We start from the raw sequence: 16492 nt of genomic DNA, 5'->3' as shown, positions 1-16492 counted from the left end.
CTTCACTCTCAGATGGTTCTCATGCTGACCCCTCAATGATTCGACCCACCGGACCCAATCAGATGGTGAACAGGATGCAGAACCCTGCAGGTAAGTTGTTCCTACAGTCATGCATGCTCAGCTCAGTTTGCTGCTTGGCACAACCCAAACCAGTCTGAAGGGTGGACATATAATGGTGGCTTAATGTTTGTTACTGGTTTGCTCTCTCTCGTCTGTCTAAGGCATGAATCAGTTTGGACAAATGGCTATGCAGTCATTAGGTCAGAGGTCAACGCCTCCCCTCCCACTTGGTGGACCTCTAAATCAGGTTAGTCGCCCTCTCTCATTCCCAATGTCCAAATGAAGTTGGAAAGAACTGCATTCAATATTGACTGAAATTGATTATATTTCAACATTCCAATCACAGTGACTATAGAAAATAACCATGGTCTCATTAGAACAAAATTGAATCATTTATCTTGTTCGGTCTCACTCAGATGGGTATGGGGCCAACGCGGATGGGGCAGCCCAATGTGGCCCAGCTCCAGAACCAGTACCTCCCTCCTGGTCAGTTCCCTGGGTCCAGTCCTGGCCTCGGGGCTGGCCCAGTCGTCATGAACCATCCAGGGCCACAAGGTGTGACACAGGTAAATAGAAACTGGAACCAATGCTGTAAGTAAAGGGTGACAGTAAAGTAGTTGTTATATTTGATGTTGGGTATAGACTCTAACCGTCTCCTCCATGGTGTTTTCCAGCAGGCCCAGATGCCCACGCCGCCCTCGCTCCCGGTCAGCAGCCCTGCACCCCAGCCAGGCTCAGTGGCAGGATCAGGGCCCTCCCAGGGCTCTATGGGGCCAGGCAGTGTAGGTGGAGGCCCTCCTTCCAACCTGCAACTGCCTAACTCCAACTCCTCTCAGCCCAACTCGCACCCGCATTGCCCCCCCATCCGACAGAACTCCCCCTCCCCGGCACCCAGCCTCACGCCAACCCCTCATCAGACGCCGCCTGGTCTGCCAGGTTCGCAAACCCCCCAGCCTCACACGCCCAACCCGCCCCAGGTTGCCGCTCCGCTCCCGCAGCAGCAGCTAGAGTCGTCACAACCAATGGGGCAAGGAATGAACTTGGAGAAGCCCAGTCAGCTCCAACAGCAGACAAACGGTGGTGGAGCTTCTGGAGGCCTCCAGACGGGGCAGGCTCAGTCTGTGCCTACCCAGAATGCCCATGTTCCAACCCAGCTTCCGCAAACTCCAGTGAGTAGTTTTCCCCGTAGTCTCACTAACTCCTCATGGTTGTCAGAAGTGCTGTTCTTTGGATTTCTAAGCTGATCCCTGGTCTCTGGCTATACCTCCATACGTCACGTCTCTGAGATTTCCCTCTTTGCCTGGACAGACACCATAGTCATTCTCTTGCTATCCATTCCTTGTTGGTCTACGTCTCTGGCTGTTCACTCTTTTCACAGTTTTTTTTGTCTGGATCTGTTAATCATTTTTATTTCCGTTAACGTTTCTCTCTCTGTCCTCCCAGCTGTCTCAGAAGTCTTCTCTGACGGCAGACGGCCAGGCTTCCACTCCGGCCTCGGTGAGCAGCGTGGACCCTAGCTCCCAGCTGACCTCGTCGGACGCCCCCGCCCCAGCTGAGCCAAAGTTGGAGGTGAAACAGCAGGACGATGAGGATGCCGAGGACCAGGGAGAGGGGAAGGCCTCTGGGAAGATGGGCAAGGGACAGGCAGACATCAAGTCAGAGGAGAAACCTGAGGTGAGGCTTCCAGTTTTTCAAAGGCAGGGGTCCAAAAGCAAAAGACACAGTGCTAGCTAGCCAGCGGGGTGAAGATTATTTTACACACAGCTAACAGATTTTATTACATTCAGGATGATGTCTGGAAATGTGTATAAGATATTGAACATGATGTCCCCTCTCAGATTAAGAAGGAGAAGCCTTCAGGCGACGGATGCAAGGGCGAGCCTATGGACACATCGTCATCGGCAGCAACGCCGAAGATGGAGGACAGAGACAGGAAGCCAGAGGTGAAGACTGAGCCCAAAGACGAAGAGGAGAGGTCGGGGGCATCGGGTACGCACAGCTCCCCCGCCAGCGCTCAGAACAAGAGGAAAAGTAAGACCCCCACCCCTTACTCTTTCCTCTCTTCTTCAAAGGAGTAATGTACCTGTCCTGATCTTCATATGCAAGCATTCCTCAACATGTGTTTCGGACCTAAGTCAGACATGGTGTATAGATCTAGGCTATGAATCTTTGAAGCTAAGTGTATGTTCACCTGTAAACAGCCTAATCAAAAACAATTTTTCCCATCTTTCTTGATCCTCCTTTTCCACTACTTGCACTGCCAACATCCCCACTTCCTCTCCTCTGTCACTCCCTCTCTCCTCCTTTTTCCACTACCCCAGTCTTTAAGCCTGAGGAGCTGCGTCAGGCTTTGATGCCCACCCTGGAGGCCTTGTACCGCCAAGACCCTGAGTCTCTGCCCTTCCGCCAACCGGTGGACCCCCAGTTACTGGGAATACCCGTACGTATTCGAACTAGTAACAAAACTAACCTGGTAAGGGACTGCGCTGGCTTCCATTTTGCTTCCCTCTTAAAAACGTTCTTACCGTTCTTTTTAGTTCATTTTTCTCTCATCTCTTTTTCCTTTTCCTTTTTCTTTCATCCCTCTTCATCCTTACCACTGCCACATGTGTGCAAGAGTGGGGTGAGGGAGTGACTGTTGGCAAGGGAGTTGTAGCGATACTGTGTGTGTGTTAGTGAGAGAAAGCTGTCTCAATCCTGAATTTGAGTGTTATGTCTTTGCTCAGGTAGAGTATACTATACATCAAACATAGGTCAGTTGGTTTTTACTCTAGGTTCTTGGGTAGGTGCCTGTGTGTATATGTCAGTGTGTGTGTCAGCTCATGCTTGCTTCTCTCTACTTCTCTTACACCACAAAAAAAATGTACATTTTTGAAAAACTTGTTTTGCTTGTAAACCAAGTCAAAAGAAATCAATAAGTCTGTCAGTAATATTTAAGAGATGCAAATTTAAACCTTTCTGCCTGTTGGAATTTAACGAAAATATTTTGGGATTGGTTTCTACCGGTCAGTTTTGATTAAGATCAACACTTGAGAGGTGGTTTGGCCCTGGCCATGAATGTTAGACCCCTGGGCCTTGTTAATGGCGGCTTGTGTTTCTGCCTTTCATCAGACTTCAAAAGGCCGAAAATAAGCTGCCATTTTATCAGTGGCACATCACCGTTCTGCATTTAAAGTAACCTGCCCTTAAAGGGAAATTTACTAGTCAAAAACGTTCATAGCCCATGACTTTCTTTTATTCTTTCAACTGATTTCTTTTAATTGCATTTTTTTAATGCTTTTACAATTCTAATTTGGATATGATTTAGCATTACATTTTTTTCTCCCACATATGCCTATTCATAGTAGAAGCTTTCTAGACAGTTCCTCGCCAGTAATCAGTATTGTTGAAGTTGATTGTGAGTTATGTGAAGAGTTGTGCCAATGCCTCTATGCAGCAGTAGTGTGACTCAGATAATGCTAATAGCTAGCAAATCAAATATCTCAGACCTCCTATTGAACACCTGTGAAGAGATACAATAATTGTTTGTACGCCATTGTACACCGGCAGCCCAATTCGGATATTTTTGCCCAATTATTGGCAGAGGAGCTGATCGGTCATAAGACCACTTAGTAGAAAAAGATCAGCACTATAGGCTGACTGTAAATGCAGCCTGAGGGGGACTTGATATCGTATGGTCCTCACCATAGTTTTAACACTCCTTTAACTCTCCTCAAGCAGTGCTAGGGCACACTTACTCCATTCTCAGAGGTCATGGGCACACTTCTCCTCAGTAACCCTCAATAGCCCTAGTGATGCACCTGACCCCAGAACACCACCTGGGTATTCAACATGGACACTCAACCAGGCTCAGGAACTGCTCAAATAACCAACAAAACCACACTTTTATGAGTGCAAGGATTTATCTATCCACAATGGGATTATCACATCTCAATTTCCAATACACTCATAGAAACAGCACTCATAGTTGTTGTAATTGAGCTCAGATGAATGGAATGCAGCATACTATGTGCCATGTGTTCATGCATCACAGGCTGTTGTGTCCTCTGTTTGTCAAAGTGAAGGGTCTCATTTCCTGTTTGTGTTTCCCTGGAGACGGAGAGAGATCCTTGGCTTTGCCCCTTTGTCTCAGTGCTCTTGGCTTTGACTGTGCCGTGTTGCCAACCTCCATGCTGCCAGTTTACCAGCGTGTGTTGTTACTGCCTGACTGTTACTGCTCTGTTCACCTCAGCTTTGCACCCTGACTCATGCCCTGAAGATGCTCTCCTTTAGGAGAGTCTGTAGAGGAGGAAGCGGTTGCACTGGAACCGTCTCACAGCTTGAAAAACAAACACACATTTACAGTGCACAACAGGTGCTTTTCCTGTAGTTTCTGATAACTGTTGGATGTAACAGTTGGTCTGCCTTCAGAGTTCTAATCTAGCCTTGATTTGAGGAGAAGTTTGAATTTGGGCAGAATGGGAGGGGACAAGCCTGGCCACCCCAGTGTCCTTCCTTGGCCTGTTCCCCATTTTAATGTAGAAATGGTGCAAAGTTTGAGTGGTGAAGGGGAGAAGCTGTCATGTCTCTCTGTGTGCATGTGAACCTCTCTGCAGCCGTCAACATTGTCCCCTGCACCCTCTTCTCTCCCCTGCTCTGGTTCCACCTGGATGTCCACCACAACTTCTGCTACTTCATCGATGACCACATCCCTTTTCTCCCCACCTTCCTTTCCGGGCTGAACCGTACCCTCGCTGACACCTGGACTTGGTCCCCTCCAGGACTACTTTGACATTGTAAAGAACCCCATAGACCTGTCGACGATAAAGCGTAAGCTGGACACGGGACAGTACCAGGAGCCCTGGCAATACGTGGATGACATCTGGCTCATGTTTAACAACGCCTGGCTGTACAACCGCAAGACGTCCCGCGTCTATAAGTACTGCTCCAAGCTGGCCGAGGTGTTCGAAGCCGAAATCGACCCGGTCATGCAGGGCCTGGGCTACTGCTGCGGGAGGAAGGTGAGTGGAAGTGTGTGTAAATGGATGTGTGTAACATCAGTCGTTGAAGTCAGCACAGCTTTCACCTTTTCTCCTTACCACTGCCTGTTAAACATACCATCGTACAAAATAATTGGGTTCCTGGATAAGTATTTTTCAGTACATAGACTATCTCTTACTATGTCCTCTTATGTTTGCAGCTTGAGTTTTCCCCCCAAACTCTATGCTGCTATGGGAAACAGTTATGCACCATCCCGCGCGACGCTGCTTATTTCAGCTACCAGAACAGGTAAGGGGCGTACAGAAGCACTAACATACTCAGACACTGAAAGGAAACAGGGTCATTCATACCCTCAAGGGTTCTCTCTCTCTCACACACATGCACACAAGTCATGTTTTCTGCATATTTTATATAAATCTATATTTCACAAATCTACTTGAGTGATTGTCTTATTGTGATGTTATTGTGCATGCTGATATTCTCTGCAATATAGCATTGTTCAATCACAGATGAGTTAAGTTTTAATTTGCTTTAAATGGTTACACCCTGCCACCATTTTCATCTTCATCCTTCACCCAATTAATTTTTACTTTTGACATTTACAAAGTGGGTGCCCTGTTTTGAGATTATTTTGAAATCTACACTTTTCCACTAGTCTACTTAGAATGCATAGAGAAATGTATTGATCAATTACAGTAATTGAATCAAACTGATAATTGGTAAATGGATAGATAATTCCTTTTGGACACAGTACTTCAGATAAGACGCAGGGCGATATTGCCGCACAGCTGTAGTGAACACTTTGATCTGCAGAACATTTCAGTGAACAAAGCTGTGGAGCTGATTGGCTTGATTCATTTCACCGTGAGGACAGAATCACTATAGTGTAGTTACGTTAGGGCAACATGGTATTAACAACCTCGCTAGATGGAAAGGAATTATCATACAACACAAGAAAGGGACCCTCTTTATAAATGGAGCAGAAGGATGGTGGGTCGCTGTTGCACTACCACTTGCTTTTCCTCATCCACACTGTTTTTTGACCCCCCCCCCCCCCCCCCTTTGTTACTGTGCTAACTTAAAGGGATACTTTGGGATTTTGGCAGATGAACTTGTGGATACCATTTTATGTTTGTCCAGTGTGAAGGAAGTTAGGGAGATTTTCATGAGGTAATGCTAACTAGCATTAGCACAATTACCCACTTTCTTCCAGTCATTGCTCTAACGCTAGTTAGCAATTGCGCTAGTTATCTTCCTTAAAACCGCACTGAGTCATAAAAATGTTATCCACAAGTTCATCGGACTCTGGGGAAGTAGATAAAGGGCTTCACTTCCAAAATCTCGGAGTATCCCTTTAATGATGTTTTTGTCCACGGACTGTCTGTGACACTAATCTGTGCTTTGCATTGGATCTCTGTCCTCGTTGGATGTTATGTTCTCCATGTTCCTCACTCTTCCCATCCTATTCATCCCTCCATCGTCCTCGTCTGACCTGTAACGATTTATTTCACGCTTTTTTAATATTCATTTTGCCCTCCCTTCCCCCATCTCTTCCCTTCTCTCCCTCCTTTTTTAACGCTTGTGATGTCTGCATTGGCCTGCTTTGGTGTGACCAATCATCCACTCCAAAATTTAACTGCAAAATCAAAACACCTGCCCACACAAAAACCCTGCATCATGATTGGCTGCTACCTGGCGACGACCTTGCCCTCTGCTCTTCTCCTGGCCTGTCCTGCCCTGCCCTGATTGGTGACTGCTTCCTCGTGCCTTCTCTGTGATTGGCTGTGCGGTTGGCGAACGGTGTAGTTCACCACAATTTGGGCTTCTTGCTGACAGGTACCACTTCTGTGAGAAGTGTTTCAACGAAATCCAGGGCGAGTGCGTGTCCCTGGGGGATGATCCTTCTCAGCCTCAGACGTGAGTACCAGCCTCCCCACCCCTCCTAAACCCCCCACCATGTTAATACTGACATGGTTCTTCTATTGCTCATTTTGATGACATGTAAATATTGTTTGGTTCCTTTTGATTTAGAAATACTCTCTATCAATGCGATTTGAGAAATGTTTAAGCTCTTCAATGGGACTTCTCTTTCTCCCCATCACTGAATACCTTCTCAGTCTCTCCCTTAGTGAAATAGTCAAACTTTTAAAAATCAAATGTATTTCTCTCTCCTCTACCTCTTAAGGCAGCAGTTCACCTCAACTGCCGTCTCCATCCTTTTACTTGATTTCTGCCTCTTCTCAGCTAAAACCCCAACATACTGAGGGCTCCTAATGTTCTGGAAGTGTTAGATGATGTTTTTGAAATGGCTGAGTCCTAGCCTGTATAAAGCCGGAGCCTGCTCTTGTTGCTTGTGACTTCTTTATGGCTGTAATATAGTACATTGCATTTCTGGCCCAGTGATTGGCTTGAGTCTGTTCTTACCTCCCACACTCCTGGGCCTCTCTCCCTCCTCTTCACAGGTCCATCAGCAAAGATCAGTTTCAGAGGAAGAAGAATGACACACTCGACCCAGAATGGTACCCACTCTTTTTCCCCTTTACATTTGATCTGTACTTGGTGTCAAACCATACGTTTTCCATGTGGTACATTTGCATAAACTTTAGATACTGTGAAATATTTGTTAACTGTAATCATCTTTACTGTGTTTTAGTCAGTTACCCTAGGGCCTGTTTAGGTTATCGTCATGGCCTTTGTTTTGAAATGTTCTGCTAATAATGACTATTTTCGTGTGTGACACATGGTATCAATAACCCGTGACTCTCTATCAACCTCTCTCTTTTCTGTAGGCTTGTGGAATGTACCGACTGCGGGCGCAAAATGCACCAAATCTGTGTCCTGCATAATGACACCATATGGCCGGCAGGGTGAGCCAACTTGTGTACACATTCTGTACATCTTACGTTAATGAGACTGTTAGAACTGTGAAACTGCCCACTTTATTCCAAGGTGCAATCTTGCCGTGGTTGTGTTGCCCGTTTGCCATCATGACCCTCAGTAATACCTTACATCATTCATTGCTGCCAACTTCTACAGTAGGGCAAAGAAGTGAAGCTGAAGGCCACTGAGATATGATAAATAACAAATGCATGTATGATGTATTTGAAGTAAAGCGTGTTCCTTTTCATCTCCACAGCTTTGTATGTGACAGCTGCCTTAAGAAGGCCAATAAGACGCGGAAAGAGAACAAATACGCGGCCAGAAGTAAGTGGAGTAAGTGACAAACGGGGGGGCGCTCATCTACCGTCATCTTCATCCGGGGTGTCAGTCTGTGTCTCCCCTCCCCTCTCCAGTCACTCAGCCGTTTCTTTTCGGTGTTCTCTTTATCCCTCTTCTCCTTTGGTGCTGTTACTGACACATACCAATTTCCTAAACGCACATCCCACAAGTATAACACCATACTTTCATGTGAAGAGTAAACACACAATTTAATTTTTCCCCCTTCAAATCTTTGTTTAAATTTATGATTTGGTGCACTGTTTTTTCCAAATAATTTTCTTCTTTCCTCTGGTTTAATTCCCTACGCCCTGATACACTACTCGAGAGGACGAGTGTTCCAGTTAACACATTCTACCTTTTTTCCATGACCCAACCCTTTCGTATCTCCCCCTCCCTCCCCAGTGAAAATGTTATATGTAACCAACCCTATTTTTTTATTTCAGAAGCCAGTCCTCAGACAATAGTTGCCGCTGCCATTCTGCTGCAGCCTTGTGGTTCGATTACAGTCTTCTCCCAGGCCTGTACACACTGAAGGACATGGCAAAACATGGTCATTTAGGGGTTCTCGGTTTATAGTTAGCTGTTTTTAAGGTTTGTGGGTCACCGGGGCAATCATGGACTTTTTTTTATCTTGTTGGAGCCTTATTTATGTCATCCTCTCACAAATCTATTTTTCCTCAGTGGGTGTCCACTGTCCAGAAATCTACTTGAAATCATATTTTGGGTAAATTTTTTTCCGTTTGCAATGGCATCGATACTCGCGCTTTTCCCCCGAACTTTTTGACAGTTGTCGCGTGCCTACAATCCTTCCACGTGTGGAAATTCTTACCTCCCCCATCCCATTCTCCACACCCTCAATGAAGGCAGAGTTTTTAGGGAGCCACAGGTAGGCGAGCGGGCGTGCAAATTAAAAGGACCAACTGGCCTACACTCATACAAGGATCTCAATGAAATATGTCTTGAATGGAAGAGGGGGAAATGTCCTTATATGGTGTCAGATCCAGTTTACACCTTGTCATCTCTTCTGATTTATTGAGTGCTCAGAGCAGAGGATTAGTCCAAGTCTCAGATATGCTGTTAGTTGCCAAATTGACAACGCTATCAGGGCATTTTAGACATTGATTGACAAAGTGCCTCAGACTGACTTCAGAGTCCTCTAGAAGCAGTCAGTGGTTGAGTTTATGCTTCTGACTTGCCATTTTTATAAAAACATTTTTTTAACTGTCAGATTAGAGCCCAGTGGTTCTTCTGTCTTTAATATCACCAGTGAAAATCTCTGCTCTGAGCTACTTAACAGACATAACCCCCATACACACCCCCAGACAGGTTGGCTTTAACTGAAACCATGTGACCTTTTCTCTAATTGCTATCACCCATTTCCTTTCTTCCTTCTGTCCTACATTGTTTTATTATTTCTCCCTCCCTCTCACATTCTATTCTTTCCATACTTCATTTTCACAGGGCTCCCCCAAACTAAGCTGGGAAGCTTCCTAGAGGGGCGAGTGAATGACTACCTCAGGCGGCAGAACCATCCAGAGTCTGGTGATGTCACTATCCGTGTGGTCCATGTCTCCGACAAGGTGGTGGAAGTCAAGCCAGGCATGAAGTCCAGGTGAGAGTCTTGAGGGCACAGGGGGGTAGTGAATCTTTAATATGGAGTCAAATATAGACTACCAAGGAAGATGTCAAATTGATCCTAGCTTCAATGGACTCAAGGTTCATGTGGGCTTTCAATTAGTCCCATTTGTAGACTAGAGTTGAGACTTATCCTAATGTTATCTGTTCTCGTGAGACATTGCCTACACAGTGTTTGTGTGGGTGTGTCTACTTACGCTCTCCTTTAACTGATACGTGTTTGTGTGGGTGTGTCTACTTACGCTCTCCTTTAACTGATACGTGTTTGTGTGGGTGTGTCTACTTACGCTCTCCTTTAACTGATACAGGTTTGTGTGGGTGTGTCTACTTACGCTCTCCTTTAACTGATACAGGTTTGTGTGGGTGTGTCTACTTACGCTCTCCTTTAACTGATACGTGTTTGTGTGGGTGTGTCTACTTACGCTCTCCTTTAACTGATACAGGTTTGTGTGGGTGTGTCTACTTACGCTCTCCTTTAACTGATACAGGTTTGTGTGGGTGTGTCTACTTACGCTCTCCTTTAACTGATACGTGTTTGTGTGGGTGTGTCTACTTACGCTCTCCTTTAACTGATACGTGTTTGTGTGGGTGTGTCTACTTACGCTCTCCTTTAACTGATACAGGTTTGTGTGGGTGTGTCTACTTACGCTCTCCTTTAACTGATACAGGTTTGTGTGGGTGTGTCTACTTACGCTCTCCTTTTAACTGATACAGGTTTGTGGACACCGGGGAGATGTCCGAGTCCTTTCCCTACAGGACGAAGGCGCTGTTTGCGTTCGAGGACATAGATGGGGCTGACGTCTGCTTCTTCGGCATGCATGTGCAGGAGTACGGTTCAGACAGCCCTCCGCCCAACCAGAGACGCGTGTATATCTCTTACCTGGACAGCGTGCACTTCTTCCAACCTCGACATCTCCGCACGGGCGTCTACCATGAGATACTCATAGGGTACCTGGAGTACGTCAAGAAGTTGGGGTAAGAGCCAAGGCCCTTTTTTTTTTACTAAGCTCAACCTATTAGTGGGTATAGACTCCTGAGAACACGACTTGACCTCATCACTCTAAACATAGTGTAATGATATGTACTACATTTCTAAAGGCTCTGTTGCAGATTTCATTCTACTTTACTGTTCTAATAAGATTCACTCTTTCCAGTTGCTGGTCTGATTCTTCAACTATTCCTCTCCCATGGCAGGTTTACAACAGGGCACATCTGGGCTTGTCCCCCAAGTGAAGGGGACGACTACATCTTCCACTGTCATCCTGTGGACCAGAAGATCCCCAAGCCCAAGCGTCTACAGGAGTGGTACAAGAAGATGCTGGACAAGGCCGTAGCTGAGCGCATTGTGCATGACTACAAGGTGACTACAATCAGTTTTGTTTTGTCAGACATAGCACAGGCTGTGCCAGGCAGAAATCCAACTGCTTTCTTCTGAGGTAATTGTATACGTGGAGCCCCCCCCCCCCTGACACTTCTTATTCATGCTCTGTTTCAGGACGTCTTCAAGCAGGCCACAGAGGACCGTCTCACCAGTGCCAACGAGCTACCATACTTTGAGGGGGACTTCTGGCCCAACGTGCTGGAGGAGAGCATCAAGGAGCTGGAGCAGGAGGAGGAAGAGAGGAAGAGGGAGGAGAACAGCACCTCCAGCGAGAGCGTAGATGTGAGTGTAAGGACTTCAATATAACAGGAGAGAGAGGAGTGTTTTTGTGAATATGTTACAGGATCTGGGGTGTGGGATATATCGGTGGTCCTCAATAATAACATGATAGGTTTAGCTGTTGTTAAAAAGTATTGCTTAGAGGATAGATATTGAACCATTGCTAATTGGGTCAATTTCGAGGCTGCTTCAGATTCAGTGCTTAATAGAATGTATTGGAGTCGATTTTAATCTGGTGTTCTCCACACACAGGCCCCGAAAAGTGACAGCAAGAATGCCAAAAAGAAGAACAGTAAGAAGACGAGCAAGAACAAGAACAGCAGCCTGATCCGAGCCAATAAGAAGAAACCAGGGATGCCCAATGTGTCCAATGACCTCTCCCAGAAGCTCTACGCTTGTATGGAGAAACACAAGGAGGTATTTGATGCTGTCGCCATCTTCTAAATAAAGCCACACACACACATATTCTCAGTCCCAGTGCTCATCCTTTCTTCTCTGCCTCATACAGGTGTTCTTTGTGATCCGTCTCATCGCCGGCCCTACTGCCAACTCCCTGCCCCCCATCACGGACCCGGACCCCCTAATGGCCTGCGACCTGATGGATGGGCGTGACGCCTTCCTGACGCTGGCCCGGGACAAGCACCTGGAGTTCTCCTCCCTGAGGAGAGCCAAGTGGAGTTCCATGTGCATGCTGGTGGAGCTACACAATCAGAGCCAGGACCGCTTCGTCTACACCTGCAACGAGTGCAAGGCCAGCGTGGAGACACGCTTCCACTGCACCGTCTGCGAGGACTACGACCTGTGTATCACCTGCTATAACACAAAGGGCCATGAACACAAGATGGAGAAGCTGGGCCTGGGCCTGGACGACGAGAGCAACAACGCAGCGGCCGCTGCCACTCAGAGCCCCGGGGACTCCCGCCGCCTCAGCATTCAGCGCTGCATCCAGTCCCTGGTCCACGCCTGCCAATGCCGCAATGCCAACTGCTCCCTGCCGTCCTGCCAGAAGATGAAGCGTGTGGTGCAGCACACCAAGGGATGCAAGCGCAAGACCAACGGTGGCTGCCCCATCTGCAAGCAACTCATTGCTCTGTGCTGCTACCATGCCAAACACTGCCAGGAGAACAAGTGCCCCGTACCCTTCTGCCTCAACATCAAGCACAAGCTCCGCCAGCAGCAACTCCAGCACCGCCTACAGCAGGCTCAGATGCTTCGGAGAAGGATGGCCAGCATGCAGAGGGTGGGCCAGCCTGCCTGCGGTGGAGGAGGACCTCCTGGGGGGCTGCCATCACCAGGTAACAATGGCACCACAGCCCCCAGTACACCCACATCAGGAGGCACCCAGCCCCCAACACCACAGACACCCACCCAGCCCAACATGCCTTCTGGGCCCCAGCCAGGGATGGGTGGTGGAGGAACTATGCTGCTCCAGCAGCAAGGTGGGATGCCTCAGCAGCACCACCAGCTTCACCACCAGTTCCAGCAGATGCCAGGAGGAGGTGGGATGATGAACTCCCCCCAGCAACAGCAGATGGTTCCTCAGGTCCAGCAGCAGTCCCAGGCCTCAAACCCCCCACAGCTCCAGCAACACCCCAACAGCCTGTCCCCTTACACCAACAGGCCTCCAGGCTCCTCACCGCACCCTCAGTCCCAAGGCAAACCGGGCCTGGGACCAGCCACACCACCTCAGCAGCAACCACCACAACAGCAGCCCAACCCTGGGCAGCCTTCTATGCCCCAGCAGCAGCAACCTCCTTCAGGGCCTCCTCCAGCGGCTGTGGAGATCGCCATGAAGATTCAACAAGTGGCAGACGCACAAAGGAAGATGGCCCTGCAGAGGCAGGCGGCGCAGGCAGCTGGCATGATGCCTCCGCACCCTCACCACCAACAGCCCCAGGGCCAGATGGGCATGGCCCACCCTGGGGTGGGCATGGTGGGGGCCCAGGGGCTGCCTCCCCAGGCTCAGGCTGCTGCCAGGGCTCACATGGAGCAGCAACAGCAGCAGGGTATGATGGTGGGCCCTGGCCCCATGCAGCAGCAGCCCCAGCAGCCTAACCCCCAGGGCCAACTGCCTCCACAGGTGCAGCAGCAGAGGGTTGGTCCCCCGCTTCAGATCCCCCAGCAACAGTGGGCCGGCCAGGGAATGCCACCTCAGCAGAGGCAAGCCATGATGGGACATCCAGGCATGGTGGCGCCTCAGCAGCAACAACCGCAGCAAGTGCGGCAGCAGGCTCAGGGACCCGGTGGGTTGATTGGTATGGTGCAGCAAGGTGGTACAGCTGGGGGTGGGAACCTCCCGCAGGCTGCCCTTCAGGAACTGCTGCGTACCCTTCGCTCCCCCAGCTCACCCGAGCAGCAACAGCAGGTGCTCAACATCCTCCGCTCAAACCCTCAGCTAATGGCTGCCTTTATCAAGCAGAGAGCCTCCAAGTATAAGGGGGGCCCAGGACCCCCGGGAAACCCTGGCGGGCCAGGTCCAGGCAGAGTTCCAGGAGGTATGGGTGGCCAACAGGTCAATGTGAATGCTGTGGCTGGTCAGCCAGGTATGCACATGGGTCAGGGAGTCAACATGCCCACCATGACCCAGCTACAGCAAGTACAGCAGCTACAGCAGCAACAACAGCAACAACAACCGCAGCAGCAGCGTCCTATGCTTAGTAGTTTGCAGCAGCAACAGGTGGCAGCACTTCAGCATCAACAGCAGCAGCATCAGCAAGGAGGGATGCCAGGCCAGCAGGCACCTAACATGGCCAACATAAACCCCCAGTTCAGAGAGCTCCTTATGAGGAGGCATCTCCAACTACAACAGCAACAACAGCAGCAACAGATTGGGAACCATGCCCAGTTCCAGCAGCAGGGCTACATGGGCCAGCCAGGCATGGCCCCCCAGCAGCCTGGTCAGGGCCAGTCTGGACTGCAGCAGCAGCCTGGAGCCCAGCCAGGGCAGCAGCAGCAGGGTTACCCCAGCACGGTGGCCCAGCAGCAGGCTGCTGCAGTGCTCCAGCAGAGGCTCCAGCATCAGCACCAACTCCAGATGCAACAGCAACAACAACACCAGAATGCCATGGTGGGCCACCAGACTGCTGAGGGGGGTCCGGGTACTGGAGTAGGCGGCCCCCCTCAGCAGCCCCAGCCCCCGCAGGGCACCCCCCAGCCGCAGTCCTCCCAGGCTCTGCTTCAGCAGGCACTGCACCAGAGGCTGCTTCAACAGCAGCAGCACCTGGGTGGGGGCTCTCCTGCCCAGCACAGCAGCCCCATGAGCCCCCAGCAGCAGATGGCCCAGTCCCCTCACCTGCAGGGCCAGACGCTGTCCACGTCCCTCAGCAACCAAGTGCGCTCGCCCCAGCCCTCCCCGCGACCCCAGTCCCAGCCACCACACTCTAGCCCCTCCCCGCGCATGCAGCCCCAGCCTTCCCCTCATCATATCTCCCCACAGACCCAGACGGGCTCCCCGCACCCGGGCCAGCTACCCCAGCACCACCCTGGTATGGTGGTCCCCTCTCAACAGCCGCCTCAGCAGCAGAACTCAATGGACCAGTTTGGGTCAGACCAGAATGCCATGCTGTCTCAACTCAGTGGGATGGGTGGTCTCCATGGGCCTGGAGGACCTGACATGCTGTCTGGGAACAGCCAGGACCTTGGGCAGAACATTAATCATAACACTTTAGACATGTAGCCTCACCGTGCTTTCGGGACTGCACCTGGGACAGTGTTAGCCTTTCTTTTTTTTACTATTAATATTATTTAATGTTTTCAATAAAAAATACATTGAAGTGAACTTCCTATGGGAGATGCAACTATAAATCAACACGTCGATTAATTAATAAATGAATGGTAAGTTATTGCTGTTAATATATTTTTTGCCAATTGTGTACAAATAGGGGGATGGTATCTCCCTTAGAGAATACGACGCAGGTAATATTTTTGGGGTTTGGGACTATGGGAGTATTTGCCTTTTTAAGAAATGTTTAAGATTTGAAATGTAAGAGCAAATAATTGAATGCAATGGACTTATTGTAATTTCTCCATAAATCAGTCATCAGTTTTAGTGATTTGGATTAATATTATTATAAATCCAAACATCATGCATATCTTTCTTTTAAAAGTTTGGGTTTACTTTATTTATTTTCATTTTTTGGCAGTGTTGGCATATACCCTAAGACTGCTACAATTCACATAGAATATATTTTTGTTATTGAAATGGGGGTGGGGTTATTTCACTGATGTCTGGGTTGGGCTTTCAATCTGGAATAAAATGAGTGTTTGTGGTTGAGGGCCTGCTGCAAGTTTCAGTGGCCAATGGAGACTACATTTGAAATGCCGAACCATTGGACATCAGTACTAGAAGGGCCAGCCCTCTGACTGACCACACATGCCCTCCCTCACCCTCAAATGTGTGAGCACTCCTGTAAGACACTTAGTGTGGGGGGGGCACATACCTATATGCCTGTAAAGTTTAGAGTGTGGGGGGGGGTCCGCCAATGTATAGGACATTACTGTTCTTGTAAAACAGAGGGAATGGATCCAAATGAACTGTGCTGCATAGAACTGAGGAAGGGGAGAGACGTGACCAGTCGCTCTCTGCCTCACCCTTACTTTTCCCTCTGGACTTGAGCCCAATGCACTGGTCCCCTTCTCCTGCCCCAGAATAATTGCTGTCCCTCGTCCCAAACCCAATTTATCTTTCTGCTCAGAACTTTGAGAGTTTAATTTAATATTTTTTACTGTACAAAGAACTGTGGACTCAAATACTGTTTTTTTTTTTATAATAAAATGAAAGATGTGCTGAATAATTTTGCTTGTAGCTAGTCAAATTAGTTTATTTTTTATTTTTGGGGGGTTGGGGTGGATCGACCTAAGTACATGGTTCCCTGAGGTGACTGACCCCTAGTGGTGGTAAAAGGATGCACAAGTTGCTGCACATGCATTTCCAAAAAA

General features: G+C 48.7%; 1 protein-coding gene across 13 annotated transcripts in view; it reads left to right on the top strand.

The window, feature by feature from the left end:
• LOC139364784 (histone acetyltransferase p300-like) overlaps nt 1–16347 on the top strand; it is a 29105-nt gene extending 12758 nt beyond the window's left edge. Inside the window, exons 11-29 of one of the 13 annotated variants that reach the window (XM_071101867.1) lie at nt 13–90; nt 222–307; nt 477–626; nt 738–1229; nt 1504–1734; nt 1899–2091; nt 2382–2500; nt 4821–5060; nt 5240–5328; nt 6847–6957; nt 7503–7559; nt 7830–7907; nt 8177–8244; nt 9721–9871; nt 10609–10869; nt 11089–11254; nt 11390–11557; nt 11807–11971; nt 12063–16347. In XM_071101867.1, the coding sequence (XP_070957968.1) occupies nt 13–90; nt 222–307; nt 477–626; nt 738–1229; nt 1504–1734; nt 1899–2091; nt 2382–2500; nt 4821–5060; nt 5240–5328; nt 6847–6957; nt 7503–7559; nt 7830–7907; nt 8177–8244; nt 9721–9871; nt 10609–10869; nt 11089–11254; nt 11390–11557; nt 11807–11971; nt 12063–15230 (6071 nt within the window). In that variant the 3' untranslated portion in view covers nt 15231–16347. Of the gene's footprint in view, nt 1–12; nt 91–221; nt 308–476; nt 627–734; nt 1230–1503; nt 1735–1898; nt 2092–2381; nt 2534–4820; nt 5061–5239; nt 5329–6846; nt 6958–7502; nt 7560–7829; nt 7908–8176; nt 8254–9720; nt 9872–10608; nt 10870–11088; nt 11255–11389; nt 11564–11806; nt 11972–12062 lie in introns of all 13 variants that reach the window. The other 12 variants (XM_071101857.1, XM_071101869.1, XM_071101868.1 and 9 more) reach the window with 12 other exon arrangements.
• Nucleotides 16348–16492: the final 145 nt, after the last annotated feature.

The sequence above is a fragment of the Oncorhynchus clarkii genome, chromosome 13 (genome assembly GCF_045791955.1).
Source record: "Oncorhynchus clarkii lewisi isolate Uvic-CL-2024 chromosome 13, UVic_Ocla_1.0, whole genome shotgun sequence".
In the NCBI taxonomy this organism is placed as follows: Eukaryota; Metazoa; Chordata; class Actinopteri; order Salmoniformes; family Salmonidae; genus Oncorhynchus; species Oncorhynchus clarkii.
This window is presented reverse-complemented; position numbering and strand designations above follow the sequence as displayed.